This window comes from Megascapheus bottae, chromosome 6 (genome assembly GCF_031878675.1).
Source record: "Megascapheus bottae isolate mThoBot1 chromosome 6, mThoBot2.hap1, whole genome shotgun sequence".
Classification (NCBI taxonomy): Eukaryota; Metazoa; Chordata; class Mammalia; order Rodentia; family Geomyidae; genus Megascapheus; species Megascapheus bottae.
In genome coordinates this window covers 76,417,828-76,443,984 of record NC_143514.1, presented here as the reverse complement: position 1 = coordinate 76,443,984, position 26,157 = coordinate 76,417,828, and the positions used below count along the sequence as shown (strand labels likewise).

At 49.5% G+C, this 26,157-nt stretch overlaps 4 protein-coding genes across 4 annotated transcripts; 2 read left to right on the top strand and 2 right to left on the bottom strand.

Annotated features, from left to right (window-relative positions):
- Positions 1-4,589: 4,589 nt before the first annotated feature.
- On the top strand, positions 4,590-7,162 carry LOC150062479 (PRAME family member 8-like). Its single transcript, XM_090334025.1, has 4 exons — positions 4,590-4,879; positions 5,651-6,259; positions 6,460-6,483; positions 6,583-7,162. Exons 1-4 carry the CDS (start codon positions 4,590-4,592, stop codon positions 7,160-7,162), a joined length of 1,503 nt encoding a protein of 500 aa, XP_090190151.1.
- A 4,053-nt stretch (positions 7,163-11,215) lies between these two features.
- On the top strand, positions 11,216-15,426 carry LOC150062478 (PRAME family member 12-like). Its single transcript, XM_090334023.1, has 5 exons — positions 11,216-11,232; positions 12,411-12,537; positions 12,757-12,998; positions 14,459-15,013; positions 15,333-15,426. Exons 1-5 carry the CDS (start codon positions 11,216-11,218, stop codon positions 15,424-15,426), a joined length of 1,035 nt encoding a protein of 344 aa, XP_090190149.1.
- Positions 15,427-16,519: 1,093 nt separating this feature from the next.
- Positions 16,520-17,607, bottom strand: LOC150062477 (2-aminoethanethiol dioxygenase-like). The gene has a single exon (XM_090333911.1). It carries the CDS (start codon positions 17,567-17,569, stop codon positions 16,718-16,720), a length of 852 nt encoding a protein of 283 aa, XP_090190037.1. The 5' UTR covers positions 17,570-17,607; the 3' UTR covers positions 16,520-16,717.
- A 1,671-nt stretch (positions 17,608-19,278) lies between these two features.
- On the bottom strand, positions 19,279-25,784 carry LOC150062476 (PRAME family member 12-like). The gene is made up of 5 exons (XM_090333910.1): positions 25,725-25,784; positions 23,745-23,829; positions 21,956-22,251; positions 20,599-21,189; positions 19,279-20,120 (listed from the first exon to the last, which is right to left on the bottom strand). Exons 3-5 carry the CDS (start codon positions 22,240-22,242, stop codon positions 19,547-19,549), a joined length of 1,452 nt encoding a protein of 483 aa, XP_090190036.1. The 5' UTR covers positions 22,243-22,251; positions 23,745-23,829; positions 25,725-25,784; the 3' UTR covers positions 19,279-19,546.
- Positions 25,785-26,157: the final 373 nt, after the last annotated feature.

Genomic DNA, 26,157 nt, shown 5'->3' with positions numbered 1-26,157 from the left:
GACATATTTAATAAGCCCACTGGGGGGACAGGAATGTGGCTTAGTGGTACAGTATTTGCCTAGCATGCACGAAGCCCTGGGTTCAGTTCTTTGGTGCCACATACATAGAAAAAGCCAGGAGTGGTAGTGCAGCTGAAGTAGTAGAGCACTAGCCTTAAGAAAAGCCCAAGGACTCTCCTAGCAGAGATTTACAATAGAACAAAATCTAGAGACATTAGGCCAAATAGTATGACACTAAATGTAAGGACCTCCAGGATAAGGAAACAAAAGCCATATAATGAGTGACTGATGTCCTTAATGTACTATGTTATCTCTCATCTCTTTTGCTGTCCCTTGGTTATCTCAAATTGTTACAGTATTTCACTTTGTTTTTTTTCATATATTTTTTATTGTAATTAATAGAAGGGTTACATGATATTTGCCAGATAGATGTTTGTTATCTGATATATTGGATATATGCATATTTGGTTATTTGAAATTGGATAGGGAAGGGGAGCAAACAAGATGAGGGGTGGGGGTGGGGGGGAGGGAAATGGGGACCAAGACATGAGAAAGGGTGTCAATGTATATGAAGTAATGTACCCTTCTATCTGGCGAAATCATGTAACCCTTCTATTAATTACAATAAAAAAATATATGAAAAAAAAGTCCAAGGACAGTATCTAGGCCCTGAGCACAAGCCCCAGGACTGGCAAAAGAAAGCCCATTTAAGCAAAACATTAAAAAGACACATAGGAGCTGGGCACGGTAGCTCACACCTGTAATCCTAGCTACTCAGGAGGCTGAGATCTGAGGATCAAGGTTCAAAACCAGCCCAGGCACAAAAGGACCAGAGACTCTTTTTTTACTTTTTTTTTATTGTAATTAGTAAAAGGGTTACATGATATTTGCCAGATAGAAGGTGCATTAATTCACATACATTGATTCCCTTTCACATGTCTTGGTACCCATTACCCTCCCCCCCACACCCCCCACCCGTCTTGGTTTTCCCCCCTTCCCTATCAAATTTCAAATAACCAAATACAAATAAATTCAATATATCAGATAACAAAGTGAGATACTATAACAATATGAGATAACCACGGGACAGCAAAGGAGATGAGAGACAACATAGTACATTAAGGGACTCTTATCTACAATTAACCACTAGAAAATGGGAAGTGGCTTGGCTCAAGGGTAGGGCAGTAGCCTAGAGCTGAAAAGCTCAGGGACAGCACCCAGGCTGAGTTTAAGCCCCATGACCTACTAAAAAAAAAAGGCAAGGAGTTTGTCCTGGTGGTAGAGTGCTTGCCAGCATGCGCAAAGACCAGGGTTTGATTCCTCAGCACCACATGCATGGAAAAGCCAGAAGTGGTGCTGTGGCTCAAGTGGCAGAGCACTAGCCCTCAAGAAAAAGCCTAAGGACAGTGCTCAGGCCCTGATTTCAAGCTCCAGAACTGGCAAAAAAAAGAAAAAAAAAAGCCAAGCTGAGCACTGGTGGCTAACTACATAGGTTGCTGAGATCTAAGGATCAAAGCCAGCCCAGCCAGGAAAGTCCCAGAGACTCTTATCTCAAATTAACCACCAGAAAACAAAGTAGCACTGTGGCTCAACATGGTAGAGTAGTAGCTTTGACCTGAAGAGCTCAGGGACAGTGCTGAGACTGAGTTCAAGCCCCACAACCGACCAAAAAAAAAGCCAGACGTGGATGTATGGCTCAAGTGGTAGAGGGCCAGCCTTGAGCAGAAGCAGCTCAGGGTCAGTGCCTAGGCCTTGAATTCCAATCCCAAGTAGCCCCTCCCTCCCCAAATCAATCAGAATCACATCTTCAGGCTGTCACAGGTCCAGATGAAACTCTTCTGTATCAAATCTTGAACATGAAGGAATAAAATCCCGTGGAGTATACAGAATTATTATTATGTTTTTTTTTTGCCAGTCCTGGTGTTTGAACACATGGCCTGGGCACTGTCCTTGGGCTTTCTCAAGGCTCTAGCTCTACCCTTCAGCCACAGCACCATGTCCAGCTTTTTCTGTGTATATGGTACCAAGGAATCAAGCCCAGGACTTTGCCCATGCTAGGAAAACACTCTACCACCAGGCCGGGCTCCTGGCCAGATAATGAATTTCTTCCTCTCCCTAACTTCTTCCCCTTTCTCTCAAGAGCTTCTCCAGCCATAAGGTAAGCCTCAAGAAAGCTTACAAAATATCGAATCAGGACGAAGGGGGTGGAGCTGGAGGACCTTAAGGAAATATTGCTTTCTAATTGGCTACCAGGAGTTAAAAGGGGAAGTGAAGTGGTAGAGATAAAACAAAAAAATCTCCTAGAAGTCCAAGAGGAACAGACTTGGAGTCACTGCTTGACCTTCCTGAATTCGGAGAGCCTCCACCACCTGGACCATATCTGGTAAGTTTGTTTCCTCCGAGTGAATTCTCTAGCATGCTTTCCAACTTCTTAGGTGACATTAAGAAGCCCAGATTACAGATTTAAAATTCTTGATTGGGACTCTGGTAAAATGAGGCACTTTTTTCTTTTTTAAAGCAAGCTTATTTATTTGAATTGATTCTTTTCAAATCCTTTCAGAACTGTAATTTTGATTATTTGGGTTTTATTTTGCAGTACTAGGATTTTCTGAACTCAAGATCTTACACTGAATAGATGAGCGTTTTTTACACTCAGTTGTTTGGGATTGAGGTTTCATGGTTAGGCCTGAGGTTAGCGCTCAGTACTGAGATCCTCCCTAGTACCTGGAAGGAACGAAAGGTTGGGCCACCGTACTTGGTTAGTATGTTGAGTTTGTTTTTGCCCTGGTGCTCCTCAACCTTCAGGGTTCTTCTGTCCTGGAGTAACTAAGATGGAGGATGTGACCAATGAGACCAGGCCTGTATTTTGGCAAGTCAAAATTTTCATTTATTACCTTCAGTGATAGTTGAGGAATTTGGGAGTCCTATAATCTTAAAAGTTCAACTTTCAAGATTCTGCTGTTGCTGCTGCTGTTAGGTTTTTTGAGATAATATTTCAAAAGTTCCACCCAGAACTGGTCTTGTCTTTCTGAGAGCTATAGTGATCACCATTCATTACCACACCCAGCCCTCAGCTTCCCATTAATGAGAGCTTAACAGCTGGGCTGGGAGAAATGGAGCCCACCTGTCCATCCACCTCTCTGGGCCAAGTGAGGGGCTCCAGGTCAGCCTAAACTGGACCACAGAAACAAAGCCAGAAATGGCACTGTGGCTCCAGTGTTAGCCTTGAGCACAAGAAACTCAGAGACAGTGCATATACCCGAAAGTCAAGCCCCAGTACTGACAAAAAACAAAAAAACCCAAACAAAAAAACCAATAATAGCCTGGTGCTAGTGGCTCACACCTGTAATCCTAGCTACTCTGAGTGTGTGTTGGGGGGGTGGAGTATACCTGTCCTAGAGCTTAAGCCTGGGGTATGGGTGCTGTCTACTTGAGCTGCGGTGCCACTTATGGCTTTTTTCTGTTTACAGAGAATTGAACCCAGTGCTTCACACATGCTAGGCAAGCACTCTACCACTAAGCCACATTCCCAGACTGAGTCCAAGAGACTTATTTCTAATAACCACCAAAAGTCAGAAATGGAACTGTGGCCTAAGTGGTAGAGTTCAAGGGTTCAGGCCTTGAGTTCAAGCCCCAGGACCAGCAAAACATTAAAAAGACACATAGGAGCTGGGCACGGTAGCTCACACCTGTAATCCTAGCTACTCAGGAGGCTGAGATCTGAGGATCAAGGTTGAAAGCCAGCCCAGGCACAAAAGGATCTGAGACTCTTATTTCCAATTAATCTCTAGAAAACCAGAATTGGGGCTTGGCTCAAGATGTAGGGCAGTAGCCTAGAGTTGAAGAGCTCAGGGACAGCACCCAGGCCTTGTTCAAGCCCCATGACTCCCCCCCCATAAAAAAAAAAGAAAGAAGAAAAGAGACACATAGGCATGCATTGCTTAGCACAATTCCTTTCCTGCAGTGCAAGACCAGTAGATGAACATATTCTGCACAATGTTTTGCTCAAGGTTATGTTGGGGTTTCTGGTTTCTACGGTAGTTTTGTTTGCTTGCTTGCTTGTTTGCAGTGCGGGCCTGTGCATGGTAATCTACCCTCTAGCATTGAGCTCTACCCTAAGGCCCTGTGCATATCTTGTAGGCGGAACCTCCCTCTGGCGTGAGGAAAATCCCTAAATGGAAGAGCTCCCCTGTGAGTCTCCATCTCAGAGTTTTCCAAATGTCACACTGGAAAATCAAAAGGCTCCATTACCTGTCCCAGTGCCATGGTTTTAGGCCACTCAAGTAAGGATCAGATGTTAGGGCAAAGTCATGGTGTGAGCTTTCTGACTTCTCAATTCTCATCACCATGCCTAGAACTCAGGAGGAAATGGAGTGAGTGCTGTTCAATTGACTGTTCCGGTGCCCAGAGCTGTGGCTTGGAAGTGACAGGATGCTGAAGGGAAATGGGGTAAACTGAGGACTCTTCAACCAAAGCCCGAGTGATGACTGCATCCTTGGGTGGGGTAGAAGGGGATTTCCTAGCCTTGTCCTAAAGAATACATCTTCCTAGATGATGTTCCGGGATCCTTTCCTTGCAGCTTCGTCAGGATGGGCGATCAGGCCTTGCCCACACTCGTGCAGCTCTCAATATGGAAATTGCTGGGGAACCAAGACATGACTATCTCTGCTCTGGAGGACCTGCCCCACCTTCTCTTCCCCAAGCTGTTCTTGGAGGCCTTCAAGAAGAAATGCATGAGGGTGCTGAAGGCCATGGTGCAGGCCTGGCCCTTCTCCTACCTCCCTCTTGGGGCCCTGATGAACATACAGAAAGATCGGGAGCTTCTAAAAATTGCCCTGGAGGGGCTCGATGTGCTGCTTGCTCAAGAGGATCGGCCCAGGTGAGTGGGGGCCAGCCAGAGAACTGGGGGGGGGATAAAAGGGGGAGCTGAGGGGCCAGAAGTTTGGCCTAGTGGTAGAGTGCTTGCCTAGCATGCATGAAGACTCAGGTTCAATTCCTCCATACCACATATATATAGGAAAAGCCAGAAATGGTGCTGTGGCTCAAGTGGTAGAGCTCTAGCCTTGAGAAAGCCCAAGGACAGTGCTCAGTCCCTGAGTTCAAGCCCTAGGACTGGTTAAAAAAAAGTGAGAGCTGAGAACATAGCCTAATAGTGCAGTACTTAGGCTCAATTCCTTGGTACCACATACACAGAAAAGGCTGGAAGTGGTGTTATGGCTCAAGTACAGTGCCTAGGCCTTGAGTTCAAGCCCCAGGACTAGCAAAAAAAATCAGGTGGGGTGGCTCACTCCTGTAATCCTGGCTACTCTGGAGGCTGAGATCTGAGGATCAAGGTTCAAAGCCAGCCCAGACACAAAAAGACCTGAGACTCTTATCTCCAAGTAACCTCTAGAAAAATGGGAAGTGGGACTTGGTTCAAGGGTTGGGCAGTAGCCTTGAGCTGAAGAGCTCATGCACAGCACCCAGGCTGAGTTCAAACCCCATGACACCCTCCCCCGCCAAAAAAAAATCCCAACCCACAAGGTGTTGGACCACTGATATGATTTTTTTCCACACGTGCTAGGTAAGCACTTGACCACTAAGCCACATTCCCAGCCCTCTACCATCATGACCTCTTACTTTCCTCCTCCCCATGGTTTCTCAATCATAGGAAGTACAAGCTGCAAGTGTTAGACTTGAGAAAAGAACACCAGAGCTTCTGGGATGTGTGGCCTCAAGCGGATAGCACAGATTGTGAGCCACCTCCACCAAAGAAAAGGAGGACTGAATTAACAGAATCAGTTCCCAAGCCAGGGGAGAAGCAGGTCTTTCAGGTAACAGTGAACCTGCGCTTGGAGCTCTGTGATATAGATGAAACTCAAACCCACTTGCTTGAGTGGGCTAAGAAGATGCAGGAGAAAGGCATGGTGCAGCTGTGCTGTAAGAAGCTGCAGATATGGGATTGGTGTGACTGTGCTGTCAGAGAATCGCACCCATACCATCTCCTGGACATGATGGAGCTGCAGCAATTGGAAGAGTTGGAGCTTTATTATAACTGGAGCCTGTCCAGCCTGGCCATATTTGCTTTTCAACTGGGTGAGATGAGAAATCTGCACAAGCTCTTTCTCTCTCACATTTACATCCCTGAGAAGATGACGCCAAGAGAACAGACACAACGGATCCGGGTGTTTACTACTCACCTGGGCAAACTGAACCGCCTCCAAACGCTGCACATGGAAGGCGTAGCTTTCCTTCAAGGAAACCTGCACAAGGTGCTCGGGTAAGGAAGGACAAACGCACCCAGTCAGGTCTGCAGCCCCAGCTGGGACAGGTGGGGTGAACTTGGAGGGAAAGGGAAGATAGTTGGTTTATGGTATTAGGAACCCAATGAAGGCTTAGTGCTTGCTAGGGTGGTAACTCTGCCACCTGGCCATGCCTATAGCCCATGGGCTGACTGACCTGCAACATCTTTGCTATCAGATGGGCAGAGCCATCTGGGATTGGGTGAGAAAGTTCATGATCTGTATGTATGTATGTTGAGATTCTTCCTCCTCCAGTCTACCATCCATTTGGCAGAACTGACCTCTTGGTTTCTCTCCTCAGGACTTTGAAGACCTCACTGGAGTCCCTGTTAATAATGGAGTGCCCGCTTTCAGACCCAGACTTTCAGTACCTGCCTGTATGCCCGAATATCGAGCAGCTGAAACACCTGGAGCTGAATGACGTAACCCTGTCCTGTCCTAATGCCCTCCAGAACCTTCTGGACAAAGTCTCCTCCACTCTGGAGATCCTGTATTTGGAATACTGCAGGATGTTAGACTCGATGATCTCTGTCATCCTGCCTGCCCTGAGCAAGTGCACACAGCTCACCAAGTTCTCTTTCTTTGGCAATCATTTCTCCATGCCTGTCCTGAAGAAACTCATACAGCACACTGCCCAGATGAGCCAGTTAAAAGAAGAGTTGTACCCAGTCCCTCTGGAGAGCTATGATGAACCAGATGCTGTCCGTGCAGAGTCAGGCTCCCAGTATTGCGCCGAGCTTATGACTTTGATAAGGAGGTTTAGGCAGCCCAGGATGGTATTGTTCGGTGTTGAAAATTGCCCTGAATGTGACCAATGCTGCTCCTATGACATGGATTGTCTTCTTGCCTGTCAGACTGACAGTGACAGTGACCAGGAATAGCACATGATTTCTTCTTGCTTGGACATTGGGTAATAAAAGCCAAAGTATGGGACTTCTGGTCAATTATACAGAACTTGACCTTCACACCATTGCCCAGTGGGAAGAGAAGCTCAAAGTGGGAGGGGAACAGAGACTGGGCTTTAGTCAGAAAAGGAGTTTGGTGCATTGTGTGATTTGAGAAGCCTGTATTATCTACCATCTATAGCTGAATTAAAAGACAACCATTATTACTGCTTGCCTTGGGTCTTGTTTTTTTTTTTTTTTTAAATGAGCTGTATGTGTGTGTGCACACGCGTGCGCATGCCTGCACCCACCGTGCCCCCCCCCCCCGCCGGCTTTGAGCCTTGATCTTCAAATCTCAGCCTCCTGAATTGGTAGGATTACAAGCATGAGCTCTTGTATGGGGTGTGGGTGTGTCTCCAATGAAACACCTGAAGATAACCTGGTGACCAGAAAGGGCGATATAGCCCACAGAATGAGTAGCTGGATGTCCCAACACTTGCTCACTTGGCTCTGGTGAGGGTATAAAGTCCATGGAAAGGAAATATAAGCCAGGAGACTGAGACTATAGGGTTCCCTCCAAATCCTTTCTAGGGCACCAGCACAATGAACTCAGGGCCTATTACTGGACCCCATTTCATCCTCCAGCAAGCTCTTGAGTAAGGAAACCATAAACTCTTGTACACAGCAGTTACCCTGGGAACTTCTAGAAATGTGTCCCTGAGAGTTCAGGGATGAAAAATGCCTGGCTTTTTGGTGAGGCCTTGAGTTCCCATGGCTAGCACAACAACAAAGTGACAAAGCCCGGTTCATGCCAGTAATCCTAGATACTCAGGAGTCCGAGATCTGAGGATCAAGGTTCAAAGCCAGCCCAAGCACAAAAGGACCTGAGATTCTTATCTCCAAATAACCTCTAAAAAACAAACGGGGTTTGGCTCAAGGGTAGAGTGGTAGCCTTGAGCCGAAGAGCTCTGGGACTGCACTCAGGTTGAGTTCAAGCCCCATGACCCACAAAAAAAAGACAGGTGCCTGGAGTGCCAGAAATCATTTCCCTAAGAGCTGACTGAAAAGGTCAAAGTTAGAAGAAAAACCCAGAGGAGATCATTAATTACCACTGAAGTAGAGGTGGGGGTGGGTATAGAAGAGAGAAGAGCTAAGAAGCTATTCTGTTGACAATTTTATTTTTTTGTGGGACTTGGGGCTTAAACTCACCCTATCTGGGTACTGTCCCTGAGCTCTTCAGCTCAAGGCCACCACCCTACCCTTGAGCCAAGCCCACTTCCCATTTTCTAGAGGTTAACTGGAGATAAGAGCCTAAGGCCTTTTGTGCTTGGGCTGGCTTTGAACCTTGATTCTCAGGTCTCAGCCTCCTGTATAGCTAGGATTACTGGCATGAGCCACTGCGTCCAGCTAATGTTTTATTTTATTTTATTTTTTTGCTGGTTCTGGGCTTTCAACTCAGGGCCTGGGAATTGTCCCTGAGCTTTTGCTCAAGGGTAGGACTTGAACCACATTTCCACTTCTGGCTCTTTCTGTATATGTGGTACCAAGAAATTGAACCCAGGGCTTTGCCTGCTAAGCAAGTACTCTACCACTAAGCCATATTCCTAGCCACTATTGACAATTTTCTGTTAGATCTCCCTGGGCACCAGTGACTGGCCTTTAGTCCTCTCAGGAGGCTGAGATCTGAAGATTGTCTTCTAAGCCAGCCTGGGCAGAAAAGTCCCCAGGAGATTCTTGCCTCCAATTAACCACTCAAAAATGGAAGGGGAGAGGCTGGGACTTGTGCCTAGTGGTAGAGTGCTTGCCTAACATCCACGAAGACCTGGGTTCAAGTCCTCAGTACCACACAAATAGGAAAAAGCCAGAAGTGGTGCTGTGGCTCAAGTGGTAGAGCTCTAACCTTGAGAAAACCCAAGAACAGTGCTCAGGCCCTGAGCCCAAGCCCAGGACTGGCCAAAAAAAAAAAAATGGAAGTGAAGTTTTGGCTAAAAGTGATAACCTTGAGAGCTAACCTTAAGCAAAAGAGCTTAAAGACAGTGCCCAAGCCCGGAATTCAAGCCCCAAGACTGACAAAACAAAGCAAACAAATCTTCATCTCCCAACTGACATGGAAGCCCTGGAAAACAACTTGCAAAGCGAATTTTTTTTCCTTTTTCTATTTTAACTTATTGAATTTGCTAGTTCTTCTGCTTGAACTCAGGGTCTGTGTTCTGTTATTTAGCTTCTTTGTTCAACGCTGGTACTCTACTACTTGAGCCATCCATCTCTTCCAGCTTTTTGCTGGTTAATTGAAGGTAAGTGTTTCATGGATTTTTTTGCTCAAGCTGGCTTTGAACCTTGATCCTTACATCTCAGCCTCCTGAATAGCACCAAAAACCAAGGTGGAAACATTGAAAATCCATAGTCTGCTGCTTGCTACACAAAGGCTGCACCTCTGTTTTCCTTTAGAAATATCTATGGTCTTCATGCAACTTCAGGCCAGGTGCAGTGGCTTACGTCTATAATCCTAGCAACTCAGGAGATTGAGATCTGAGGACTGAGGTTCAAAGCCGGCCTGGGCACTAAAGTCCGAGATACCCTTATCTCCAATTAACCACTAGAAAACGGGAAGTAGGGCTGTAGCCCAAGGGTAAGACAGTAGCCTTGAGCTGTATAGTTCAGGGGCAGCACCCAGGCCCAGAGTTAAAGCCCCATGACCACCAACAACAAAAAAAATCTACTAAAGCCTGGGTGCTGGGAGTTTGACCTAGTGGTAGAGTACTTGAACCACAGTGCCATTTCTGGTTTTCTGGTGGCTAACTGAAGTTAAGAGTCTCACAGACTTTTTAGTGCTTGGGCTGGCTTTGACCCGCAATCCTCAAATCTCAGTCTCCTGAGTAGCTGGGATTACAGGCGTGAGCCACCACGCCCAGCTTTGGATCTTGGATTCTTATCCTCAACTCAAATTAAGGGGACTGAGACAGCTCAAAACTCTAGGCTTGCAAGGCATGAAGAAAGTCCTGGATTCAATGCCCAGCACTGCAAACATCTAAAACCAGCACCAGTGGCTCATTCCTCAATTCAAGCAACTTAAGAGACTGAGATCTGATGATTGAAGGTTTAAAACCACCAGGGCAGAAAAAAAAATCGTTATCTCCAATTAACAACAATCTGGACTAGAGAAAGTTTGTTGCTGTTTGTTTTTGTTTTTCCAGTCATGGGACTTGAACTCAGGGCCTGAACTAATTGGAGCTAGAAGTCTTACAGAAAGGCTGGGAGTTTGGCCTAGTTGGTAGAGTGCTTTCCTAGCATGCACAAAGATCTGGGTTCACCACATACATAGAAAAAAAGCTGAAAGTGATTTTCAAGTGGTAGAGCTCTAGCCTTGAGAAAGCCCAAGGACAGTGCCAAGGCCCTGAGTTCAAGCCCCAGGATTGGCAAAAAAAAAAAAAAGTCTCATAGACTTTCCTGCTCAGGCTGGTTTCAAACAGTGATCCTCAGATATCTGCCTCCTGAGTAGCTAGAATAACAGGTGTGAGCCACTGGCACCTGGCTTTAGAGATGTAATTTAAGTGGTAGATTTCTAGGCATGCCAAAAAAACCCACAAAAAACTCAAGGGCCCTGATATATAGTCCCTGGGGCACACACACACAGACACACATTAAAATAAAGTTGTGGGCCAGGAGTTTGGCCTAGTGGTAGAGTGCTTGCCTAGCATGCAGGAAGACCTGGGTTCGATTCCTCAGTACCACATACATAGAAAAAAGCCAGAGTGGTGCTGCGGCTCAAGTGGTAGAGTTCTAACCTGGAGAAAGTCCAAGGACAGTGCTCAGGCCTTGAGTTCAAGCCCCGGGATAGGCAACAACAACAAGCCCCAACAACACTCAGCAATGTTTGAGAAATATTTTATAATGGGTTGGGGTGTGTCGCAAGTTGATAAAGCACCTTTCTGGCAAGCCCTAAATTCAAGACCCCAGGACCAGTAATACACAGGCCTTGTGCATCTGTCATCTCCCACTGAGCCGTATCTTTAGGGTATCAGCCACAGAGTGAACTTTCAGACTTGGAACATGAAGGTCCTAGAAGAGTAAAGAACAACCAACAGAGTGCAGAGAAGCCACAAATGAATCCTGGACTTTTCAGTTTTCCTAAGCCTTTCCCGATGCTCTAGGAGCCTCCGATTCAGTTCATCTAGAGGAGGATGGAGAGCCAATAAGGAATTGCTAGGTGGAGCAAAGGAGATCAATTCAGATGCTGCTGTCTGGACACTAGGAATGGAAAGGGGAAGGCTGCGTAGAAAGATGAAATAAGCTTCCAGAAAGCCAAAGGAGCTGGGACTCTGAGAGGCCTGAGACACCTCAGGTAAGTCTCACGCCTCTGGAAGAGACACCTATCCTTTCTTTGATCTCATGCCTGTCCTTCTGCAGATGAACAGGATTTGGTTCAGAACGCAGCCTCATGAATAGCTAGGATTACAGGCTTGCGCTACCAGGGTAGCTTGGACATGCTTTTTTTTTTTTTTTACCACTACTTCTGTTTATGTGAGACTGAGGCACGGAACTCAGGGCTTTAAGCATGCTAGGCAAGCACTCTACCACTAAGCCACATTCTCAGTCCAAGATAAAGATTTAAAACCAACCCAAGGAGACAAAACCGTGAAATTCTTATCTCCAGTTAACTAGAGAAAAGCCAGAACTGAAAGCACTGCTCAAGTGGTAGTGTACAGATCTTTTAATTTTTAAATTACTTCATTAATTAATTTTTGCCAGTCCTGGGGAATGAACTCCGAGCCTAGCATTTTCCTTTGACACTTTTTGCTCAAGGCTTGTACCCTGGCACTTGAGCCACAACACCACTTCCAGCCTTTTCTGTGTTTATGTTACCAAGGAATCAAACCCAGGGCTTTTGGCATGCTAGGCTAGCTCTCTACCACCAGGCCAAATTCCTGGCTCTTAATGTTTTTTTTTTTTTAATAGAGCTGAACTTATGGCAAAAGTGTAAGCAAGACTGGAAGTCCCTGATTTCAAGCCCCAGAAGCAGCTCAAATGTTAGAGAGGGGGAGAGGGAGAAGAAGAAGAAGAAGAAGAAGAAGAAGAAGAAGAAGAAGAAGAAGAAGAAGAAGAAGAAGAAGAAGAAGAAGAAGAGGAGGAGGAGGAGGAGGAGGAGGAGGAGGAGGAGGAGGAGGAGGAGGAGGAGGAACACCCACTGGGTGCTGGCTCTCTACATATGATTTCACAATCCTCCCCTACTCCCGTTTCTCCACAGGAAATGCAAGTTGCAAGTCTTAGACTTGCCTAAAGTACATCAAAGCTTCTGGAATGTGTGGTCTGGAGCCATAGATACTGACTGCTTACAACCACCACCAAAGAGAAGGAAGAATCAATTAATGGAGGTCCTTCCAGGGCCAGGGGAAAAGCTGCCCTTAAGGATGTCAGTAGACCTGTCCTTGAAGCGATGTGACCTAAATGAACCTCAAAACTACTTGTTTGAGTGGGCCAATCAGAAAAAATGTTTGGTCCAGCTGTACTGTAGGAAGCTGGAGCTCTGAGAACATTGTTACTGTAATGTCATTGACTTTCACCCATTCTCTTTCTTGGACCTGTGGGAGGAGGTAGAAGTGTATTGTCCTTTGAGCCTGACCACCCTGGCTATGTTTGCTCCTTACCTGGGCAGGATGAGAAATCTGCAGAAACTCTTCCTCTCACACATCCATGTGCCTGAATGTATGTCTTTGAAGAAAGAGTTGGAACGTGTCGCCATATTTATTTCTCAGTTCTGCAACTTTGCCTGTCTCCAGCAGCTCTATATGAATCGTGCCTCTTTTCTCCAAGGCAACCTGCACCAGATACTCTGGTAAGGAAGAATGGGCAGCTCTCAGCTGAGCAGAGCCCAGCTTTTTCCTTGTTACCTATACCATGGGTGGACACCTGCTGACTGCCAGCCAGGGTGATAGACATAGTATACATGGTGGATTTGTGTGTGTGTGTGTGTGTGTGTGTGTGTGTGTGTGTGTGTGTGTGTGTGTGTGCCAGTCCTGTGGCTTGAACTCAGGGGCCTGAGCACTGTCCTTGAGCTTTCTCAAGGCTAGAGCTCCACCACTTTTGCCACAGCATCACTTCCAGATTTTTCTATGTATGTGGTACTGAGGAATTGAACCTGAGTCTTCAAGCATGTTTGGCAATCATTCTACCACTAGGCCTAACACCTGGCCCACATGGTAGATTTTATTCTTCGTGTGTGTGTGTGTGTGTGTGTGTGTGTGTGTGTGTGTGTGTGTGTTGGGGGGGGTCGTGGGGCTTGAACTCAGCCTGGGCGCTGTCCCTGAGCTCTTCAGCTCAAGGCTACCACCTAGCTTGAGCCAAGCCCCACTTCTCGCTTTCTAGAGGTTAATTGGAGATAAGAGTCTCAGGTCCTTTTGTGCCAGCTGGCTTTGAACCTTGATCTTCAAATCTTAGCCTTCTGAGCAGCTAGGATTTCAGGCATAAGCCAACACAGATTTTTTTTTTTGCCAGTCCTGGGCTTGAGCTCAGGGCCTGAGCACTATCCTTGGACTTTCTCAAGGCTAGAGCTCTACCACTTGAGCCTCAGCACCACTTCCGGCTTTTTTTGTATGTATGTGGTACTAAGGAATCGAACCCGGGTCTTCGTGCATGCTAGGCAAGCACTTTAACCACTAGGCCAAACTCCCGGCCCTGCCAACACAGATTTTATACTTTTTTTTTTTGGTCAGTCCTGGGGCTTGAACTCAGGGTTTGGGTACTGTCCCCTGAGCTTCTTTTGCTCAAGGCCAGTACTCTACCACTTGAGCCACAGTGCCACCACCATATTTTATCTCAATCTATCCTGTTATGTGGTCTCTCAAAGCCTTTCTAAATCCAAAGACCAATCATAGTAAATGGCTTTGGAAAGTGTCACTATGCCTGCAAACCATCGGTGGGTCATCAGGTTGAGGTCTCAAGCTTTCAGGATGAGGCTGCAGGAAGGAACCTTACAGATGTTGCCAGACTTGGCCTGGATTTGTCCTTCCTGCATGTGGCCACTGGCCTTGTATGGTCAGCACTGAGGCATGGGCTTGACAGTGAAGAATGGGAGCTGCAGCGTTGAGTGACTGAGCTACTCAAAGTCCTCAACCTCCAGTGGGGTGAACACACTCTTTGCTCTTCTTCTTATCTTGGTGGCCTGGCACTTGCTAGGGAGGCACTATGCCATTTAATCATACTCAGATTGTCAGATCCACCTTGAGTTAGGTTAAAAAAAAAATGGTTCCAGTCTGCAATCCAGTTGTCAGAACTGCATCCCTGCTTTCTCCTCAGGTCTCTGAAGACCCCATGGGAGACCCTATCAATAACACACTGCAGGCTTGGAAGATCAGACTTGAAGTGTCTGCCCAGGTGCTTGAGTACTCACCAGCTAAAATATCTGAATCTAAAAGGTGTCAGCCTGATCCCTGTACTTCCTGGGATGCTCCAAGTTCTACTAGAGCAACTTGCAGCCAGCCTGGAGATCCTGAACTTGGAGGACTGTGGCATCGAGGACTCCCATCTCACTGCCATCCTGCCGGCCCTGAGCCACTGCTCCAAGCTCACCAAACTCTGTTTCTATGGGAACCACATCTCCTTGGCTGTCCTGAAAAACTTGCTGTGCCACACCGTTAGCCTGAACTACCTGGAGCTGTACCCTGTCCCTCTGGAGACCTACGATGGCCCGGATGCTGTCTGCACACAGAGGGGTTCCCTGTACTGTGCTGAGCTCATGGCCACCCTGAGGATAGTAAGGCAGCCCAATACAGTGTCCTTCAGTGTGGAACCCTGCCCGAAATGTGGACATCGCTGCTTCTGTCATATGGACTCCATTCTGTACTGTTCCAGGTATCCTGCCTAGCTGGGTGCTGATGTCACCAGCTTTTTTCATGGACACTGGGAAGTGAAAAATGTAAAGTCCTTGGTAGGCCGGGTATAGCCTCTACCCCTTGGTTGAGTCTCCACCCAGTACCTTCATTACCTAGTAACTGGCATATGTGAAGACAATCACCTTCCCCTTCTCTGAGCTCTTATCCTGGGGTCCCCATCCCCACAGTACCCATTGCTTAGACTGTAGGTGGGTTCCAGGCTCTGAAATCACATCCACATCTGGTGTGGCCACACCTCCCTCTCATCTGGCCACACCTTCCCCCCCCTCCTTCCATAGAGAAGCTGGAGCTAAGCAGCTCTGCACCCCTTGGGCCTTGCATCTGCACCTGCCCAATGCAGGTGTAGATGGGGAAAATAAACTTCCTGCCTGAATACCATCTGGTGTTTTCTGTATGGTTTACCTATTTTTTTATTTGTGGATTGTGAGACTTGAACTGGACCTGAACACTGTCCCTGAACTCTTCAGTTCAAGGTTAGCATTCTACCACTTGAGCCACAGTGCCATTTCCGCTTTTCTGGTAGTTAGTTGGAGGTAAGAGTCTTATTGACTTTCATGCCCAGGCTGGCTTTGAACTGCAATCCTCAGATCTCAGACTCCTGAATAGCTAGGATTACAGGTGTGAACCACCAGGGCCTGGCTTTACCTAACTTTAAACTTTACCAAAACCAAAGCAGAGGGCCAGGAGTGTGGCCTACTGGTGAGTGCTTGCCTAGCATGCACAAAACCCTGGCTTTGATTCCTTGGTACCACATAGAAAAAGCCGGAAGTGGTGTTGTGGCTCAAATGGTGGCATGCTAGCCTTGAGAAAGCTCAAGGACAGTGCCCAGGCCCTGAGCTTAAGTCCTAGAACTGGCACCCAAAAAACAAAAATAAACAAAAACCAGAGGGGTCTGGACAGGGAAAACACAAAGAGAAAGTTGAGCTGGGTTGAGAGTAGGAGCATGCAGGCTGGGGGAAGCAGTACAACCTTGACATGTGTGTCTTACACAATCTGGGAAGTGAACTGGGATATTGATCCTGCATGGCTGATCCATGGAATGATTAGTAACAGAGGGAACCCTGAAGTAAATGCTGCTGCATTCCAATGTAAACTTCAGCAAAGTTTTATGAATGTAGGGAAAGCAATGAAAGTGAGTCGTGGGAGCCAGGCTGAAGCCTATCTCTCCTCTCAAACAGGCTTTCCTTATTCTAATTGGATGAAGAGACACCCCACTATTGTTACTGTGTTGTCTGTTTCCTGTAACTAGTGAAACACTGATGGAAAGAAAAAGGGTGATCTAGCTCACAGAATAAGGGGCTGCAGCCCAAGATCAGGTGGTCCTGTCACTTTCTGGATTTGGGCTCTGGTGAGGGTGCTGGGGAAGGGGGGAGACGTAGCCAGAAGACCTACAGACTCCTCCTCCCCCTGACTTTTTAGGGTCGCACCCACAGTAAGTTCAAGACACCCTTTGTACATCAATATTTGTGTTGAGATTTATGTAAGTAGGCCTTTAAAGGACATTAGGAAAGGACATTCATTGAAGGCCCAGGTTAGGGACAGTCCTCATAGTGGGTCGCAGGCAACCAGGGGTAGAGACTCCCTGTGGAAATGGGAGCCTCCAGCAGCCCGCCCTGCGGGGGCTGCTCGGGTCTTCAGCTCAGCGGCCTTCTAGGCGGCGACTTCACGGTAGGACCTTGGGACCTGGGTAGGGCTCTTCTTCTCCCCAGAAGTCATCAGCCCTTGGAGTCTCCTGGAGCCAAACAGCCTGAGGTGGGTCGTGGGTGGAGCCTTCTTGCGCCTCTGCTGCCCCGAGGGGAAGGCGCTCCAGCACGCGGTAATAGCGGCATTCCCGGCCCTGGGTGGGGTCGTAGGGCGGAGCCAGGATGTCCAGGAAGGCAGCGGGGCCCCGAACTGCCAGGATCTGATGCAGGTTGTCCCGGCTGGGGCTGAGGACGCAGGGGGCGCTGGCCTCGGTGTACTCCGCCGTGGAGCGCAGGACGCCAGGCCGGGGCGGGGCCCCCTCGAGGTTCCCCGGCGCCCCCGGCCCCCACGCCCCGCCGGGCTCCAGCTTGTCCAGGCAGCAGACGCGCACGGTGCCGTAGAGCACCCGCAGCAGGCCGTGCATGCCCGGGTGGTCGTGCAGCGGGATGCGGGCGCCGGCCCGCAGCAGGAACACGCCCAGGCTGAAGCCCGGGGTCTCGCAGATGCGCATGTAGGTGACCGGCGGCCGGCGGGGCGCCAGCGGGGAGGCCCGGCGCGGGGCCAGGCGCAGGTCCCGGGCCCGCACCTGGCCCAGCAGGCTCTGCAGCCGGCCCAGGTTATCGTGGAAGCCAGAGGTCGCCTCAAGGTCGCCGGAGACCCCCGGGCTAGGAAAGGTGAGGCTGGCCTGGCTGGCGATCCTCTGGATCAGATGAGCCCCACCTTCGAGGGGCTTGCTTGGCTCTTCAGCTGAGCGCCACAGGCGCCTCCATCCCGACTTCCACCTCCTGAAACCCCATCCAGTCCACCCATTGTGGTCCCCAGCCGCTGCCATGAGTCCCCCGGAGTGGTCTAGGTGGCCTAGCAACTACCGTCCTGCGCACGCGCAAGGCCTCTCCACCTGCAGCATCCACGTGGGCTGCAACCGCCCAGTTCGCTCACCAGCTTGCTTGCTTGCTGCTTGCTTGCTTGCTTCCTTCCTTCCTCCTTTTCTTCTCCCCTCCCCCCTCCTCTCCCTCTCCCCTACTCAGCCACCTTCCCCTTCCTCTCTTCCTCCTCTTCCTTCTACTTTTGCTAGTCCTGGGGCTCGAACTGGGTGCCTGGGCAGTGCCCTTGAGCCAAAGGACCACTTTCAGTTTTTATCTTTTTTCTGTGCATGTGGTACTGAGGATGCAAAGCCAGGGCTGGCTGTGTGGCATGCTGGGCAAGCAATCTACCTACCATTAGGCCACACTACTGGCCCTTCTTTTTATTTTTTATTTTTTGTCAGTCATGGCAAAACTCAGGGCCTGAGCGCTGTCCCTGGGCTTTCCTCAAGGCTAGAGCTCTACCACTTGAGCCACAGCACCATTTCCAGCTTTTTCTATGTATGTGGTACCAAGGAATTGAACCCAGGTCTTTGTGAATGCTAGGCAAGCACTCTACCATTATTTATTTATTTATGATCTTGAGGCTTGGGTGTTATCCCTGAGCTTTTTCCACTCAAGGATAGTGCTCTTCAACTTTGAGCCACAGTGTCATTTCCAGTTTTCTGGTGGTTAATTGGAGGTAAAGAGTCTCACTGGCTTTCCTGCTCTAGTTAGCTTTGAACTGTGATCCTAAAATCTTAGCCTCCTGAGTGGGAATATAGGCCTGAGCCACCGGTGGTTGGCCTTCCTTTTCTTTCTACTCTCCAACTGAACACCTTTTCTCACTCACCCCTCCTCCTTTAATTGTCTCTCCCTCCTAGTAGAATTTGAACTCTGGGCCTGGCCACTATCCCTTAACTTTTGGAGATAAGAGTCTCATTCTTTAGTGTCTGGACTGGCTTTGAACCTCTATCCTCTGCCCTCAGCCCTCAGCCTCCTGAGTAGCTAGGATTAGAAGTGTGAGCCACCTCGCCCTGCTCCATTTATATTTTTGTGCTGATCTCTGGGCTTGAATTCAGGACCTGGTCACAATCACCTAGCCCAAGGGCAAATGGTCAACTGGGGCTCATTCAGATCAAGGGGGAGGCTAGAAGATATAATGCAGTCTTAGGCCTGTAACCCAGACTCTGGGAAGTTCCTCAGAGCTACCATGCTGCAGCTACAGCCTAACTCAAGGACATTGACCTAGCATCAGCAGTCTGCATCAGTGGACACACACTCTTGCATGAACCCCTATGACCTGTCCTGTTTCAGTACACCTGTGCACAGCTTCAGTATGGCTTCTTGCCTTAAAATGCTTCTCGGCCGTTGTGAGCACTTGTGTCTGCTACAGCTAACCATTTCCTCTTCTCCAGATAACCGTGACTTTGGACAGGCTGTCTCTGCATCACATTCCAGGTGTGTGTGTGAACCAAACCACAAAGAAGGAAGTAAGGTGCCCAGAGAGAAGAGAATGGAATCAAATGATGAAAATGGCAGCACTGCAGGCTGGGACTTCCTGAAGCCAAAACCATACTGAGACAACAGCATGGGTCCAATGCCACCATCAGTTCACTGGAGATGTGTGAATTTAAGTGGTAAACTGATCAAGGAGGAAGCCAGATGATTGACACTTTAAAAAAAAAGAGGTCCTCTTTATTTCCAACAATTTCTTTACAACTCTGTGTAAAGCAGTAATGTCCTCCAGTCTCCAACATCATCTAGAACTCAACACCCCTGGTGAATCTAGGACACATGTTCCTGAGGTTCTTCAAATCCCCAGATGAACATCTCCCATCTAAGGCTGCCCCCTGCCGGCCCTGTCCTTTCCCCCTCCCATGACTCCACAGGTTCTGAGAACCTCTAGGATGCACCTGTGTTCTCCTCTAATGGCCCAGAAGCAGGGTGGTAATGCCTGTGCCCAACTACAGAAGGTAACAGCCAGGGCACAGGTGAGCTTCTTCATCTAGCAGTACCTGATTGCCAGGGAGAGGACAGGGAATGGTACTGAACCAGACTGTTCTGGACTGTCTTAACGGCTCGGCCATCACCATCAGTTCATCACGAAGCTGGTTGAGTCTCCACTGGTGCAGGGCGCCCTGGGGGCCGTAGACCTCCAGAGGAGTAGAATACATCTCCAGGCTTAAGTGGCTCAGGTGCACAGTGTGGACCAGCAGGGCCTCCAGGGCGGTCACAGACACCGGGTTCCTCAGGTAGTTGAAGGTGGTGAGGCTGGAGCAGCGGCTCAGGGCAGGCAGGATGGCAGTGAGCTGGGCGTCCTGGATCCCGCAGTCCTCCAGGTCCAGGGTCTTCACGGTGGCTGCCACGCTCTCCAGCAGAACGCGGAGGGGCTCGGGGCTGAAGCGGGTCATTCTGACACCGCTCAGATTCAGGTCACTTAGCTGACGGATGCTCGGGCTCTGGGACAGACATGCCAAGTCTGATTCTGAAAGCCGAGAGTCCGTTATTGAGAGGGACTGCAAGGGGGTCCTCAGGCACCTAGGAGAGAGCAAATGGTTAGGTCTGAGCTCTGGGGGCTGCTGGTGGGGTGGGGACGGCCTCAAAGGAGAGGACCATTTGGTATACAGGATGCAGGCTGTTGTGACCACAGCCAGGGCGCTGTGTGGTGAGGAGCCTGGCTGTAGTCACAGCAACCCTTGGGGAATCTGAGCTTCCACAACTGGCTTCCTGGCATGGTGGTCCTTTCCAGGCCATGCACTCGGGCAAAATTTTCTATCTCACATGAACCCTCGTTTAGCCCTCTGTACTTCTTTGCGTGCACCCCCACTGTGACCTCTGCCTTTACCCTTGTGGTATGATGAGACCTTGCTACAGGACAGAAGTAGACATCACTGATGTTCTGTTGTCTGGATCTCTGAGACAGCTCGGCTGACTGGCACACAGTAGGTGCTCACTGCACTTCCTGGGACAGTAAAGGCTCCCTCAAGCATGCAGGGAAGCCCCGTGTCCTCCTCACCTGAGCACCTGGTGCAGGCGGCCCTCCAGGAAGCACATAGAGTCCATGGACAGCTCCTGGAGGCAGGCCAGGTGGGCAAACTGAGAGGTGAACTGCAGGACCAGCCGCTCCTGCTCCTCTGGGGCAATGGAGGAAGCCCGGTGGACGTGGGAGAGGAGGAGGCTGCGGAGATTTCCCATCCTGCTCAGGTAAGTGGCAAAAGTGGCCAGGCTGGACAGGGTCCAGTTGCAGTTCACTTCCACTTCCTCCACACAGCCCAGCTGCAGCTTTTCCAGGATGCTCTTGACCCTGTGGATGTGTGGGGTAATGATCTTCACCTTCTTACAGCTCAGCTGCACTAAGGCCTTTCTCTGCTCCACCCACAGGAGCAGGTAGGAGAAGAATGGGTCCAGGGTCGTCTGCCTGAGGCTCAGGTCTACAAGCACCTTCAAGGATGGCTTTGCCTCCATCCCTGCCCCATTCTCCTCTGCTGGACTCGTCTGCCTCTTCGTCTGGGCCTGTGCAGGGCAGATATAGGGCTCATTTCCAGCCCAAACCTTCCAGAAGTTGTGGTGAAGGTTCCTCAGATCCAGCACTTGCAGTTTCCACCGTCTGTGGGGATACAGGAGCCTCGGAATGTAGGCAAAACCCACCTTCTTCCACCTGAGATCCCCTCTTCCCTTTTTCTTTTGTGCTAGTCCTTGGGCTTGAACTCAAAACCTGGGCTGAAGCTATTTTGTTCAAAGCCAGCACTCTTCACTTAAGCTACAGCTCCAATCCCAGCTTTGGGGTGATTAATTAGAGACAGGAATCTCACAAACTTTCCAATCTGGACTGGCTTTGACTGGATTACTCAGATGTCATGAGCAGCTAGGATTACAGGCATGAGGTATCAGCGCTTAACCACTTCATTTTTCCTCTTTTAATACACACACACACACACACACACACACACACACACACACACACACACACTTATATAATTAAAAAACTCAGGGGAAAAAAAAGCTCAGACATAACCAGCTCAGTTTTTTTAAACACCATCATTCTGCCTAAGGTGCTTGGCTGTGTGATATGAGTCCCCAGGCCTGGCCTCCATCCATACTCTTCCCCTCATCTCAGACAGCATCTTCTCCCTTGTCTGACTTCCTGTCTTCTACTCTTCCCTGGACTCCAGGCTGGTCCCTACCTCAAGTGCCTGTGGCCAGAAGCAGGGAGGATCTTCTGCCCTCCCACCTGGAAGATGTTTCTGGATATGCTCAGGTCAGGCCTCTCTGGTCCTGCTGCATTGGGTCAGAAGAACAGCCTAGACCACTCATCTCCCTGACCTCATCTCCCTGACCGCCAAGCTCTTCCAGTCTACTTGGATTCCTCTCACCTTGAGCGAACTTTCTGGGCAAGAAGCATCTCCAGCCCTTCCAGGCAGATTTGTAAGTACTCTAGATCTGCCCTCCTCAGCAGCGCCCCCACGGGGAGGCAGCGGAAGGGCCAGGCCTGCACCAGCGCCTTCAGTGCCTCTGTGCATCTCTTGGCAAAGGCCTCCTTGAAGAGTGGAGGGAAGAGCTCCACAGGCAGGTCCTCCAGAGCAGAGATGGCCAAGGCCTGGTTCCGCAGCAGGCTCCGAGTTGCCTGCTGTACCAGTGTGGGTGGGGCCTGATCATACATCCTGACGACCTACAGGGAAAGGATCCTAGGACAGCATCCAGGAAAAGGTTTTATTTTGGTGCCATTACTGGGGTTTGAGCTCAGGGTCTGGGGACTGTCCCTGAGCCTCTTCTGTTTGAGGCTAGCATTCCATCACTTGAGCCACAGTTCCATTTCTGGCTTTCTGGTTGTTTATTGGAAATAAGAATCTCATTGGCTTTCCTCTGGGACCCCAATCCTGGGATCTGGGCCTCCTGAGCAGCTAGGATCACAGGCATGAGGTATGGGTACCTGGCCAACAGGCTTTTTTGTCCCATGTAAGCGAGCAACCCTGACTTGTCCCCTCATGAATTTCTAGACACTATATCAATGAATTCTGGACCCATTACTACAACAATGGCAGAACTCGTCAGCTCACACCAACCCTCTCCAGGGAAAATGTTCCCATCACCATTCAATAGCCCTAAACCAAGAGATCAGAAAGAAAGAAAAAAAAAAAAGGTGTGTGGTCTCAACATTTTCTATACCTGCAGTCTCCTCAGTTAACCTGGCTAGCAAAAATTAATGACACTAATTTCTTTTTAATTTTTGTTATTATTTGGGGCTTGAACGCAAGGGTCTGGGTGCTGTCCCAGCCTCTTTTTGCTCAAGGCTCGAGCTCTATCATTTGAACCACAGATTCACTTCTGTGTGTTTTTTGTTTTGTTTTGCTTTTTTGCCAGTCCTGGGGTTTGAACTCAGGGCTTGACCACTTGCGTCACAGCACCACTTCTGGCCTTTCTTCATGCATGCTAGGTAAGCATTCTACCACTAGGCCAAACTCCTGGCCCTCACTTCTGGTTTTTGAGTGAACTGGAGAGAAGAGTCTCATATAGTCTTTTCTGCTTGGGTTGGCTTCAAACTGTGGTCCTCAGATCTCAGCTTCCTAAGTGGCTAGGATTAAAGGTGGGAGTCACTGGTGCAAGGCAAGGACATTAATTTTTATTTGGAAACCTTGTGGAATACTGGTCTTTCTTCCTGCATCCCCAAGGTCAAGTACAGGGGGAGGTGTGTCTTCCTAGATCCTGGACCCTGCCTCTCAAAGCCACTTACTTGGTCGGGAAGACACAGACACTAAGCAGGGTAAAAATGTTCCAGTGCCAACCACGGGCTTTCATATTATCATAAATTAAGAACTATCTGAATTAACTAGCTGTGTATGCCTGTAGTCCTAGCTACTCAGGAGGCTGAGATCTGAAGAAACCAACAGTGCAGGAAAGTCTGTGATATTCTTATCTTCAATTAACTACCAAAAAGATGGAAGTGGTGCTGTGGCTCAAGTGGCAAAGCACTAGCCTTGAGAAAAAGAATATCAGGGACAATGCCCAAGCCCTGAGTTCAAGCCCCAGGAACTGTGTGCATGCATGTGCACATGTGTGTGACCTTGCACACACACACACAGGCTCACATCCGTACACCCATGCACACATGCATACAGCACAGGTTATACCACGAGTCTATAAACCAAGAATAGTGGATCATACCTGATTTCAATTATGAGGAAGGCTGATGCAGACAGGAGGACTGAAGTTTGAGGTTGTCTCTACCCTCAGATAAAAATAGGAGACCCTATGAAGGGTAAAATAAAAAATAACTGAATGAAATCAATTCAAATGGTAGAATGCTTTCCTAGAGTGTTTTCCTGAGTTCAAACAGTGGTACTATCAAGACAGAGGAGAGAGAAAGGAGAAGGGAAAGAGGGAAGGGAAAAGAGGGAGAGGGAGAAAGAGAGGGAGAGGGAAGAGAGGGAGAGAGCACACCATTAGAGTATATCAAAGTATGTGGAACTGGGAGAGAGGAAGGAAGGGATGACATTGCCCAAAAAGAAATGTACTCTTACCTGACTTGTGTAACTGTAACCTCACTTTACGTCACCTTTATATTATAATATATAATAAATAAAAATTTAAAAAGTATGTGGGTGGCAGAGGGGGAAGGTGGAGGACAAGAAGGGTGGAGCCTGTATTTTAGAAGAGGGAGGCAACAGGGCTGAAAGCTTAAAGGTTGCAATTTCTGGAGGCACAGGGGAATGTTTGGGGGTGAAGATGCAGGGGTAGGCTCTACCCCTTGGGAACTTTGGGGCACTGGAATTTTCCTGATCAATTCTTCCCCTGAAAACCTTCTGCCATTGTCCTGTGTGTCTGTGGGCAAATCTGTAGTTTCTTTAACTGGACTGGAGTTTGCACTCAGCTGCTCATGCATGCTGCTCTGGTGCAATTCCAGGTCTTGCTGTGGATGAGTTTCAGAACAGCACTTACGCAGTTGTTTGGACAGTTATTTGGGAGGAGGATTCTCCTATCTCAACCCCAGAGCTTCTTGCTGGGATTCCAGACACAGCCATGTCTTCCAACCTCTCTCCATTTTTTTTTTGTCAGTCTTGGGGCTTGAACTCTGGGCCTCGGCACTGTCCCACCAGAGCTCTTCAGCTCAAGGCTACTGCCCTACCCCTTGAGCCACAGCGCCACTTTGATTTTCTAGCAGTTAATTGAAGGTAAGCGTCTCAATAGACTTTCCACCCAGGCTGGCTTTGAACCCTGATCCTCAGAGCTCAGCCTCCTGAGTAGCTAGAATTACGGTCTGAGCCACTAGTGCCCACCTGTGCCAGGCTCTTTTTTTTTTTATTTTTTAAATGGTGCAGATACGATAGCTTGAATTCAGGGCCTTGTCCAGCTTTACCTACTCAAGACTGGTATTATTATTATTATTATTATTATTATTTGCCAATCCTGGGATTAAATGCAGGGCCTGAACTCTGTCCTTGGGCTTTCTCGAAGCTAGAGCTCTACCACTTGAGCCACAGCACCACTTCTGGCTATTTCTATGTATATGGTACAGAGGAATCGAACTTGGGTCTTTGTGCATGCTAGGCAAGCACTCTACCGCTAGGCCACACTCCCGGCTCCTCCAGACTGGTATTCTTAACACCTGGGCCACACCTCCTCTTGCAGCTTTCTGCTAAGTCTCGAGTACTTTCCTGGGCAGGCTGGCTTGGAACCCCAGGAACCAGGCTCCTCCTATCTCAGCCTCCCAGGTGGGAGCCAGCAGCCCCCAGGAGTGGGGGGTTGAAGAAGTTGGCATTATCTGTCCGGGACCACCATGCCCCCGCCCCTCCTTCTGGAAGGTTCCCTGGTGCCCCTCCCCCCTCCACGTGGCCTTTCCTGTCGCGGTTAACCGGGGGTCTCCGAGAGGCTCCGGAGCCCGAGCAGCTTGGGACGCAGGGCGGCCGATTTCCCAGGGCGTCCACGAGCCCGCGGCGGTCGGAGGGCTCGCCCCGTCCATCCCGGCGCGCGGAACTGAGGTCCGGCAGGGCGCATCCCTGCCCGACATGCCCACGTTCGCGCCCCTGGTTCTGGAAGGTTCCTTCCCATCCTCCTCGGTTCACACCCTCCCCGCTTCTCTCTCTGCACCTGTGGTCTCCGCTGCTCGAACCTATCTACCGCCCCCACCCCCTGTGCACCCCCTACCACGGTCGGCTCTGGGGCTCGGGAGAAGCCGCACAGGACCAAGACGACGACCAAACTCCGAAGCCGCCTCGTGTCCGCTGGGCCTGCGCCTGGCAGCCCTCGTGCGCACGCGCACGCCCCGCCCCGCCCCGCCACCAGGGGGCGCCGCACAAGGGCTGGGGCTGAGCTCGGGCAGGGGCGGGGTGGGGCGGGAACACGGAATGGGGGGGCGGTGAGAGCCAGCGGGGCGGCGGGGGGGGGGGCAGCAGGCTTCCCTCCCTGTGGCTGGCCCCGTTCTAGAAGCTTCTGCCTGGCCCTGAACGCCCCTCCCCCTCCGCCCGCCCCTCCCCCTGCCCTGCGCAGTGACATCATCCACACCGCCATCTTGAGCGAAACCCAGGTGCTGCGCAGGTGCGCGTGGCCGGCGGAGACGACGCGGCAGAGGGAGCCCGGG

Excerpts from the sequence above, each read along its gene's own strand:
- LOC150062479 (XM_090334025.1), top strand. The coding sequence starts at position 4,590 with ATGGGCGATCAGGCCTTGCCCACACTCGTGCAGCTCTCAATATGGAAA. Across the intron at positions 6,260-6,459 it reads AACCTGCACAAGGTGCTCGG|ATGGGCAGAGCCATCTGGGA; the intron begins GTAAGGAAGGAC and ends CTTTGCTATCAG. Across the intron at positions 6,484-6,582 it reads GCAGAGCCATCTGGGATTGG|GACTTTGAAGACCTCACTGG; the intron begins GTGAGAAAGTTC and ends TTCTCTCCTCAG.
- LOC150062478 (XM_090334023.1), top strand. Across the intron at positions 12,538-12,756 it reads GGAAGAATCAATTAATGGAG|GTAGAAGTGTATTGTCCTTT; the intron begins GTCCTTCCAGGG and ends CTGTGGGAGGAG. Across the intron at positions 12,999-14,458 it reads AACCTGCACCAGATACTCTG|GTCTCTGAAGACCCCATGGG; the intron begins GTAAGGAAGAAT and ends CTTTCTCCTCAG.
- LOC150062477 (XM_090333911.1), bottom strand. The coding sequence starts at position 17,569 with ATGGCAGCGGCTGGGGACCACAATGGGTGGACTGGATGGGGTTTCAGG.
- LOC150062476 (XM_090333910.1), bottom strand. The coding sequence starts at position 22,242 with ATGTATGATCAGGCCCCACCCACACTGGTACAGCAGGCAACTCGGAGC. Across the intron at positions 21,190-21,955 it reads GCCCAGAAAGTTCGCTCAAG|ACGGTGGAAACTGCAAGTGC; the intron begins GTGAGAGGAATC and ends GTATCCCCACAG. Across the intron at positions 20,121-20,598 it reads CGCCTGCACCAGGTGCTCAG|GTGCCTGAGGACCCCCTTGC; the intron begins GTGAGGAGGACA and ends GCTCTCTCCTAG.